Below are 11,360 nucleotides of genomic sequence, written 5' to 3' on the forward strand. Positions count from 1 at the left end.
TTCTGTTTATTCCTGAAATCATAAATCACACACAGCACACAGATGAATTCGAATAATTACTAAATAATTATATGGAAAGCATAATATCAAAATAATTTGATAAGGATCTGGTTGAGATAGATAGATAGATACACACATACTGTTATGCCATGTGCTTTCATAGCATAACAGTAAGAGGTTAATGATAATCCCCAATGTTGAACATATGATATGCAGTAATCATGATGGCTGGAAAAGATAACGTTTAAATAGCCATAGCTGATGGCACCTTTACTGGTGCACTGCTTTCTAGTCATTAGATGGCATAACTTTTACCTATAAGATCAAGCTGGAGAAGCATAATGTATAAAAACAGCGTTCAAATAGGATGAAACACATTAAATTTGACAAATCAAGAGTTCATTGTCATTTTGCTTTTGCAAGCACTTTAACAATGTTGTAATAGTGTCCACGACGGCTACGTTTAGCAGGTGGTGCATTATCCTTGTTAACATTTCTCCTGCGGCCAATTCGCTGTCTCACATTTTTGTCTTTCGCCGATTCTGATAATCAGCCTGCGTGCATTCCGACTCATTTTGCCAGCATGGGCCACAAACAAAACAACAACAACTAAACAGCAGCTGCTGTATGTTACTGCTAAGCAGCTTAAATTAGTTTTGCATTTACGGAGGTTGGGTGTTTATCTCTGTGTCTATGAGTGAGTGTACGTCTACGTGGGGCGGGGGGGTCTGGATGAATTAACGGGTAAAAACTAGCGTTAGTAAAAAAGTTGAAAACTTACGGTGGTTTGTCCTTTGCAGAAGCTGCTCCTGGATGCAGTCGTTTGAGGTGCTGGTGCATAGCCGTCGTGCTTTTATGATAGGCCATTTCCACCTCACAAAGCCGGCAGACGACTGAATCACTTCCTTTTCTGTTAAAATATCCCCATACTGTACAACTGCGTGTTCGGGTGGAGTGATTTAAGTTGACTGCAACTGCCTCACTCATGATTTCGCTACTCGCTGCCGCCATGTCTTTTTTTGAAAGTGACGACGCATCGACGCAGATTTTTTTACGTCGACGTATTTTTTGCGTCGACGTAATCGATTACGTCGACGCGTTGTCCCAGCCCTAGTAAATACGCGGTTATATTTGTTTTTATTTAATCCATCCTGGTCCTGCTAGTTCCTGATTTATTCTCTTACACAGGAAATAATATTCTCATGTTCTTCCTTAAAGTCTGATGAAAAGCATAATCTACATAGGGATAATCCTGACTATTAACACCGGTACTGGATCAGTACTTAGTAACAGAACTGGAAGAAGTTGGATCAGTGCATCACAAAATGACCTACAATCTGCTAAAAGCATCTGTGCCTCCCTGCCTATTGGTTAATTCAGAAGTGTGAAATCTTCACAGGCACGTTATGATGCCCGGAGGAGAGATTTATCTGAAGAGAGACTCTACTTAATTAGACATGACTCTGTGTGTGTGTGTGTGTGTGTGTGTGTGTGTGTGTGTGTGTGTGTGTGTGTGTGTGTGTGTCAGATGGTAGCAGTGCCCCTATTGGGTCTGTGCCATGTTGGTGAACCAGGATATGATGCCACACACGCACATACACTCGATCATAACCATTCCTCTTCCTTGTTATCTGACAGCAGAAGTGACTCATGTGTACTGCTTGCTGTTCTCACCACAGGACGTCTGCAAGTTCCATCATGTTACGCGCAAAACGTTTAACTAATTTTCCTCAGACTCTTCATCACACAGAGATCCAGTAACAGACAACAAACACTCACTCACTACAGCAACATGACCCCTCTATTAGAGATGAAGGTCTGCTTCAATCAGAGGTGTATTATTCAGTCCAAGAATGTGCATTACAATGTTGAGAAAAATAAAAACAGCTCAAAGTAGAGCTGCTATAGCTTCCGTGAGTCACCCGAAGATCCATTGTTACACAATATCGCTGTATTTCTGAAGACTGAATCATCTGCTGTAGGTTGTTTTCGTAACAGGACACCAGAAAAGTGTACAATGAAGGAATCCCAACAAGTTGCTTCTGTTCATCTGCACGTAGCGAAGAAGTCACTTGGATGAGTTATCTGGATGATTGAGCACGCATAAAGATACAGTGAAGCAAGTTCAACACAAACAACCTTCTTTTGCATTACCAGGCTTGACAAAAGCTAAAACCCCCAGTTGGAGATGGCAGGTAACACAACGGTGGTTTTCAACTTCCTCTGTTAAGCATCTGCTTCAGGCTCTGTGCGCGCTCACATGTCATATAACAAAATGATCCCTATGAGTGCCACCTACCACAATATTATCTACATAATGATGACCTATAAGAAACATAAAAATGTATAACAATAAAATGCAACGCTGTTACAAATAAGACAAGCTAATGGAGAAAATCAATACTCTAGTAAAACGTTTCAGTTTTCATTATTATTTTATGGCTGAGTATGTGCTTTTAACAAGATGGTGGCGCATTAGAGTTCCGGTACATTAACCAGACACATTTAAACATTAAATGTTACTGTCCCATAGAATAATAAAGTAGACAATTAATTAATTTGACCGACTGACTTGGTATTCTTGCTGTTTGTTCTGTGTTCTAGCACCTGCAGAATGAAGTATTAAAATATGTACACATTTTTGCATCACCAGCTGAATCCTGCACATCACAGTGAGAATACAAAGCAGTCTTTATTCATCAGGCTGCACATTTTAACATTTCCCCAACAAACAATCTATATTGCACACAAAACGTGCTATGAATAAAGGAAACAGTGAAAACCTGGAGCTTGCATGCGATTTCAAACCAGACTGAACATAACCTGCTCTGGTTATATGTTCAGCAGAAGTTATGATGGTGATTTAGCCAGGTAAGGAGAGAGCAACTTCCATGACACAGAAAACTCTGACTTTAAGCTTTAGAATACCTTGCTAACCTATTAATCTTACTTCTTACCACCCCCTCTGACAATACATAATAGCAAATACTGACAAAGAAAAAAAAAAGTTGTTATTGAAGAAATATATCAAGAACAAGGACATTTGGGCTTAAAAATAAATAATTAATAACAGGTACACTCAAGTACACAGCCATGCTCAAAAGTACAGAGATCATCCCTATAAAAACCAAGAACAGGACTGAATATACATCCATTACTCCCTTCATGGTCACCTCCTGGTCCAACAACATGGCTCAATATGCCTCCCAGTATACAGTTCCATCTTTTAATCTGTAATTCTATGGTAAAAATGTAAATGAGAAACATAAACTGCTCTAGAAGACTGCCAAAGTTACCTTACTTAACAGTAAGCTATGGATTTTTCTGTAAATTAAAGGTCACTTAAAAAAAGTTAGAAAAATCTTGGTGATTTGGTAAACAGACTGGTACTTATATAATGGTACTCCTTTCTACAGGAAGAGCTAGGGATCGATCAGCTGACCTTCCCATTGGTAGACGACCCACTGTACTCAACCCAACCTTACCCAAATATAGACATTTTGGCACACCAATCGGACCGGACACCTTTTTTTTCTTAAACATAGCACAATGGTATTATCCTATGTTTTTAATGCATTGCATACATTACCTTCATTTTGGCATGACCTAAAAGCCCAAACAAGCACAGCAGGCTGAGTTTACTTCAGATCATATTTATGCATCTATTTTTATAAGCTAAGTTTAAAGGAAATCCACAGTGAAAAGTAAAATTTAAAAACTCCCAAAGTCTGATTAACTGATTCCAAAATGTCAACAAATGGCTAAACCTGATCAGTAAAAATCACCCATGCCCATGCCAGTGCCAGTACGTGAAAGGCCAGTAGAACCAGAGCCATTTGCTGCCTATTCTGGACCAAGGGGGGGAAGAAAAAAAAGAGATGAGATTGGAAAAGAGAAGCTGCTAACTATGAACATCTGAGAGCAGTGGAACTCAGACAGACAGGCAGCAAAAGGGCAGAGTGCTTGACAAACATCAAAGGGTGCACAGCTGGTAAAATCCACCCCCATCCAGCTCTCTTACCCTCTCAGATGGCCCACTTCCAGTTTTAACCTCTGCTCATTCATTACCTAATCAACATCAGCAGCACTGCACATCCAGAAATCCCATGTCAAGCCTTTAATAACCTAAATTTCAAGCTTACTCGTGCTTTCCTGAGACTCTATATTTTAAATTCCACTTTGTTTATGCATTTTTTAGATGTTATGTCCAAATCTGTCCCAATCAAATAGTTCATGACAGTCATAATTTTTATTTATATATATATATATATATATATATATATATATATTTAAAATGATATATATATATATATATATATATATATTTATTTATTTTTTATTTTTTTTAAATATATATATATATATTTTTTTTTTTTTTAAGTGTAAGTCTCACGGAGAATAAATAGAACTGCCAAATCAGCATTGCAAGGGTCAAATCTTCAATACAATATTATAACAGGCTTACAATATTACAGGCTGCTGCCATGAAGTTACTTAATATGAAGCAGATATGACTTTTGAAGTCTGATATTACAGGTAACCCAATATATTGGGATAAGTATGCAAAAAATAAAGGGGAAAAAACAGCTTGATTAAAAAAAAAAAAGATGTAGCGACATGTAATGAGATGACTTGGATGTCCGTTTTTTTTTACCTTCATGTCGTTCATGATGAGCTGGAAGAGCCCTCCCAAGGCGCTGCATTCTTTCTCTATTCCCGCATCCATTTTTTCCACAGGCTTGGAAAAATCCTTCTCAACTTCACAACAACTTTTTTTTTTACCTCCTCCTTGAAGAGAAAGAAATAAAAACTTCCAGCAAAGTGTTGAGAAACTCCAAAAGAAGAATCAATTGAGGCTTTTATTTAATATAGGGAGCGGAGTTACAACACCCCGAGGGCAAAGTCCGCTTTTTTAAAAAAAAACTGTTTAAAAACAGCAGTGGAAAAGGAAGAAGGGGGGAACACACATGAGTCCAATCCGAGGTACTAATGCTGGGCTTCAGTCAGCCAATGCTACCAGCCGGCCAACTTGACAAACCTCCGAAAAACCCACACATCATGCCTGAACCAGCAGCCTTCTGTCTGGAAAATGTCGGGCACTGTTTCTAAACTTTAACCCCGCTCTGCGTTCACTCCCTGCGGACGGAAAGCCCAGCTAACCACAGCGAGCTAGCAAACCCGGCTAACTCCGCTAGCAACCTGTGTGACTGCGCGCGCGTGTTTGTGTGTGTATGTGCATCCAAAGGAAAACACGCGCGCGCACACAGTCCGGGATCAATCCGTTGGCCCAAAAATAAACCGACGCGGCTTTCAGCTGATGTGCTGCTCAGGTTTAACGTTCTGAAAGTCGTTGTTTCCAGGTGTATCCGAGTGATTTACGTTTTCCTCCTGCGAGTTTTAACGACAGACGCTGCCCCGTCCTTCTCTCCTTACTCCAGTGGGAGTCCTAACCTGAAGTGAATGAGCGCGTCCGCGAACTGCGCATCAAGGTAGCCGAAGTGACAGCGCCCACATCCCGTCAAGAGTTTCACAATAAAAGCCATCAATCTAAAATTTCAGTCACTGTAGTTTTTTTTATTAGTTTTAATTTTTCTGTCATTTCGAAATTGCGTTTTCACGTTTCGGCGAGTTATAATTTAAAAAGGACCAAACTCACAAAGCACTTGCTGTTTTCTTATTTGCTTCTTTCATGTTTTTACTGGCTGGGGAACATGTGCTCAAAATTTTGAGATGGACATTTCCAGTTCCCATTGAAATCTATACATGTAACGTTAAACAGTATATTTAATAAATTCTAAAAGGCACTTTTTGTTTCTTATTTTACAGGAAATTTATACATTAAAGCAAGGTAAGTTTTTCAGCTCTGCGCAGCTTTACTTGATTAAAATTACCTGCCTGTTCCTGTGTGGAAATGAGACTTTAAAACAAAATGCATTTGAAATACAAAAATATTGTACATGGAGGATAATAGCATACAATCTCTTCTCATATTACTAATTGCCTAACCACACGCCAGCAAGCACCTGAAGCCCACTGAACTAGTTTGTGAACTGGTAATTTGAGATGAAATTACTTTTAATTTAAGATGACTTCTCTTAGATAGTAAAATTTTAAATAGAGTGCTCCATCAGTACTTTAGGAGTTTGTGACTGCATCTACAGATTGACTCATGTGGTCAGTTTTAACCGCTAATTGTTGCATATTATTATGGATACCAATTTTTTTGCCAATCAGCACTCTCATCTCAAGCAGTTCTTGCCTGGAATTTATTACCTCCAAATATGAATATGTTGCCTTAAAATGTTTCCTATTGAACAATCAATTAGGTCACATGATCTGACAACAACAGCAACAACATTTATTTGTTTGGGATAACTTTTATAAATTTATTTTGGGGTTTTTTTTGTTTTGTTTTGTTTTTTTTGCTATTTTATTCTAATAAAACTCTTTCCTGGCTGGGGACTCCAAGTGAAAATTAGTCTTCTTGGCTAAATGTGATAAATTGATATTTTGCCTCTGTGTGAAGTTTATTAAACCATTATACTTTTACCAAAGTTCCAGTGGCGGCAATTCATTTTTATTTTGTAAGCAAACAAATAAAATAACTCACTTTATTTTTGTCCTTAACATCTTGCACAATCCCTTATTTTATATACAAGAAATTATCTTGAAAAGTTGCATTTGAAATGCATTGATAAGTAGACCTGAGTCAAAATGTGTTTTTAAAGGTTTACTTTGTTGGGGCTTTTTATTTGTAGTGCTACGTAATTTCCTGTCGAAGCAGCGTTCGGCTCACTTGAAGCTGCTGCCTCCGTGCATAGTGGAGGTTTGTTGTGTGTTGAAGACGCGGCAGTCTGCCGGGGCGGAGCTACAAGCTGTGACTTTAATGTGACTTTACTGGGAGATGACAATAAGAGCTAAACTGGTCATCAGCCAGTTTAACACGAATGGAGTCTTTGCAGAAAACGTACTTGTGTCTGTTTATTCATCACTTCTGCCAAAACTGACTTGTAGCAAGTTGTCTCTAAAAATCTGAGAATCGCACTGTGTAACGAGGTATTTACTCTCAAGGCTTTACCTTAGCCTCCACTGACACTGTGAGGAACCTTGGAGTGAGTTTGGAGCAGTGTAGGTCCTTTAACTTGCATATTAAACAAATATCTAGGAATACCTTCTAGAGCAGGACAATATGGCCAAAAATATTTATCACAATATATATTTGAACATTTGCGATAATGATATAATTGACGCGAGACAAAATACTTTACAGGCTTTACACACTTCACAACTTTATTAGTGCAAAAAAAACCCATCAATATATTTTCAATTAAACAAGCAGTTATTTTTTATGTGCATTAAAGCTGTATAAAATTTTAACAGCGCAAATGCAAATTCCTTGCTGACGTTTTAACCAAAAATAATTTCCAGTGGAAATTGGCCGACATATCCATATGTTGAAGCACAGTACCTATCACTCCGCAAGGCTCCTGAAATGGTATCCGTAATGCTCCGACTGTCATGGTCCTGGGCCATGTGGGCCCAGTATTCTTAGTTTCTTATATTTTTGTATTTCGTTCCTTATTTAGGCCATGTTTCCTAAGTTGTCCTGTTGTGTTGTTCCTTATTTGACTTCCCCTTGTGACTTTTATCCCCTGTGTGCCCCTCTATGTATCTGTGAGCCCTCATCTCCCCTCCTTGTTTCATTCCATGTTTCCCCAGCCCACTATGCCCGCGCTCTCTCTCTCCTCCTGTTTGCACCTGTGTACTTCCTGTTTTACTTTGACAGTCTCCCGTCAGTGTTGTTTACTCCTGCCATGTCTTGTTATGTTTATCTGTGTCAGCTGTGTTCCCATGTGTGGCCACTTCCCCTGATCATCCCTCTTGTGTATTTAGTCTCTGTGTTTCATGTAGTCTGTGTCGCGTCGTCTGTGTTACCACCCCCTGTGTTCCGTATCTCCAGCCATAGCTTTTCCTTAGTTTATGTCCAGTTTAGGTTTCTGTTTGAACTATTACTCTTATGCTGCCCTCACTCTGTTTTGTTCCTTTCATCAGCCAGAATAAAAGGCTCGCTTTTGTTTAACTCCACTCCTGCATCCTCGCTTGTGTTCGCTCCTGGGTCCACCACACACATTTCCGCACGGTCTGCCTCCGCAGACCGTGACACCGACAATGAATCAAGCCATGCGGCTTTGTAGCTTATCAAAGTCGTATTAAAACTAGTGCTGTCAGCGTTAATCTTGTTAAAATGACATTAAAGCCATAACCGCGTTAACCCGGATGCCCAGTGTGTGGCCAGGTTTTTTGGCTGCTTAGATGTTCTACCAAAAATTGTGCTTTGGTGTGTATCTGACAGACAAAAACCAAACCAGTTCCACACCACTGAAGTTGGCACCATTTTTACAAACCAATTCGGGTTTATCTGTTTCAATCAACGATCCGCTTTCGCCCTTCTAATTCTCTGTCGCCGCCATGCTTTTTCCACCATGTGTGTATGAAAACAAAGGCACTGCGCACTCGTTTTACCCATATTCTATCGCGATATTTCATTTTCTTATCATTGCCTAACATTATACCGGTGTTACCGTGAACGGTATGATATGGCCCAGCCCTAATACCTTCTATCGTCTGCACATTATTGTTAAAACAGCATTAAATTAAAATGATGCAGAAAAATAAGTGCATTTGTTACTTTTAGGGTGGACTCTTGTAATTCTTTATTGTCAGGCTGCCTTAACAGCTCACTGAAGAGCCTTCAGTTGATCAAAAACATGTAAGTGAGAGTACTAAAGAAAAGATATATCATATTTTTTTCTCATATTAGCTCATTTTCATTGGCTCCTTATTAAACCCACAATTGAATTTAAAAATCTCTTTCTCACAATCAGATCCCATCATATCTTAGAGAACTCATAGTAATAGTGTGATAGTATAGTATAGTAATAATATTAACATAATCGCTGCATAATCGCTACCAGACTGCAGGCTTACTTGTGGTTCCTAGAGAATTGAAAAGTAGGATGGGAGGCAGATCCTGTGGAACCAGCACCGAGTCTGGATTTGGAAGATAGACACCATTTTTACTTTTAAGATCAGGCTTAAAACTTCCCTTTTGATAAAACTTGTATTTAAGGCTGAACCAGGTGACCCTGAACCAACTTTTAGCGATGCTGAAATAGACTCAGCAAGCTGGGGGACTTCCCGTGATGTAATCAACACTTTTCTCCACTCCCTTCTTTTCACTTCCCATGTGTTTATATGCCTCTGTTTGAGGTGTCTTCCTGTTTATAAACAAGGTTCTGTCTTCCCACTACCACCAAGTGCTTGCTCATAGTGGATTACGAGATTGTTTTCGTTTTTCTCAAATATTGAAAGATCTTTATTTATTGTATTAAGCACCTGAAGACGACTGTTGTGAAGTGGCGCTGCATATGAAATTAAATGAAGTGAAATTAAAAAAGAGGAAATAGTTACAGTTTCCAACACCTGGTTTGCAGTTCAGTGAGGGCCACCTGATGATTTGCTACCAGGTTTTGCTTATATTATTCTCTAACGCTTCGCCTCTGAGCTGTCTTTTCCACATTTGTCCTGATGATTATTTAAAAATTTGGGAGTTGTGTGAGTTGGATTACATTTATAGCACTCTTGTCCGTGAGGAGCCACAGATGCATTTGGCTTCAGAAATCCTTGTCTCTGAACGGTTTAGTGTGCTCAAACCATAATGCCTGCACAGGAAAAAGGCGTCTCAAGGGTCATGTTATCTTACAGGCCACACTTGCTGTTTTTAATTCTTAAAAAAATTGAAATTAATCATTTGGAGTCATTTGTTTTCTTGTAATTATAGTGGTGTCCAGCTGTTTCCTCTTTATTGTCTGCAGCTGAGTGAGACTTTTTTTTTAGATTGCAGCTTTAAGAAACAAATAACCCAACAGTCACATCCAAGCCATGGACCAATTAGCCAGATGTGAAAGTAGGTGACTGACCTCTGTTTTTTCATTCTTGACGCAGGTCTTTTGACTGAGAACAGTCCAGAGGAAAGCACCATAAATGCTTTAGAGGAGAGACTTTCTGAAAATGTGGCTCTTATTGCCATTTATGGCAGGCAGGATTTTTGTTTATAAGTGCAGAACAACATTTAATAAATGCTAATATTTATAAATGGAACCTATTATGGTTTTCAGTATTTTTATATTGTCATGTTGGACGTTCGTATTATGCACAAAGTTTCACATACTAAGATCATCACGCACACAAGTAAATATGGTAATTACAAATTCACTTCAGACCAGTCCAGCTCTATCTTAGAAAGAGCAAAGAGCTCTTTTCTACTCTTTGTTCTTGATGATGTCACAGAGGCCATCTTCTCAGGACATTTTTGCTGTGAGGCAACAGTGATAACCACTACCCCACCTTGCTGCCCCTGCAGAAGAGTCCAATGATAAAAAAAATATCGAGATTGAAATGAGCATAAAAAGCATTAAAAGCATAAAAAAGCATTGCAATGTTACTATAACTGGATATAAGTAAATAGTGCATTGATTTTTTTGTAAATCCAAACTCAGTCATTCAGCTCAAAAGTTTATTGCGAACAGCTCTCACAAAACCTTTACTTATGTAGGGTTATGAATAAGTTTGAGTGCATCTTGTTGCCGTGTTTTGTTTTTTTAATGTGGTTGCTGTTGTTAGTATGAGACAACAGAAAAGCCACACAAATATTGTTTTATTACCTACTAAAAATAAGCCTCATGAGCAATGCATGCTTGGCTAGTGAACTTGAACAAAGCTGTATAAACCTTAAAACCTTAGCTGACTTCACATAGGAAATAAAGTCAGGGTTGTGTGGGATGTGAGTAAAGATTAAGCTCTGATGTCATGTTGTTCTTTTCCAGCATTTTGGTCATCCGAACTTTTTTGAGCATTTTCCCTTTTGTGAGTATAAGATTTTGCTCCCCATGCCCAATGGAGGGTTAATATGACTTCTTAAAATGACTTCTTTTAGTGTTACCTTTGCCCCCAGGGCTAGGGGGTTGGGGTCATTCTGTGTGGAGTTTGTATGACTTTAGTTGTAGGAAATGCTAAAAATACAGTCTCCTCCCAGATTCAAAATTAGCTTTGGATGTGGGGCAGATAAAATCCATAGAACAAAACATGCTATTAATGTGCAAATGTGGCTCATAGACTAAAGAGCTTTGAATATTCAGAATCACTTATCTTTAATAGTAAAACTATAGTTGATACTTGTGTTTATGATGTGGTGGCTGCATATTTTGTACTATGTACACATGTACTGTTTTTGCATGTCTCAAAGATGACCCAAATTTCAAGTAGTCTGCGTAATGAAGGAAAATGCTCCCATTTCCCAA

At 38.7% G+C, this 11,360-nt stretch overlaps 1 protein-coding gene across 1 annotated transcript in view; it reads right to left on the reverse strand.

Annotated features, from left to right (window-relative positions):
• Positions 1 to 5,498, reverse strand: part of mtss1 (MTSS I-BAR domain containing 1) — a 77,215-nt gene extending 71,717 nt beyond the window's left edge. The window contains exons 1-2 of the mRNA XM_026167360.1: positions 5,452 to 5,498; positions 4,655 to 4,788 (exon numbers count right to left, since the gene is read on the reverse strand). Coding sequence (XP_026023145.1) covers positions 4,655 to 4,788; positions 5,452 to 5,485 — 168 coding nt within the window. The 5' untranslated portion in view covers positions 5,486 to 5,498. The remainder of the gene's footprint in view (positions 1 to 4,654; positions 4,789 to 5,451) is intronic.
• Between the last annotated feature and the right edge of the window lie 5,862 nt (positions 5,499 to 11,360).

The sequence above is a fragment of the Astatotilapia calliptera genome, chromosome 5 (assembly GCF_900246225.1).
Source record: "Astatotilapia calliptera chromosome 5, fAstCal1.2, whole genome shotgun sequence".
NCBI lineage: Eukaryota > Metazoa > Chordata > Actinopteri > Cichliformes > Cichlidae > Astatotilapia > Astatotilapia calliptera.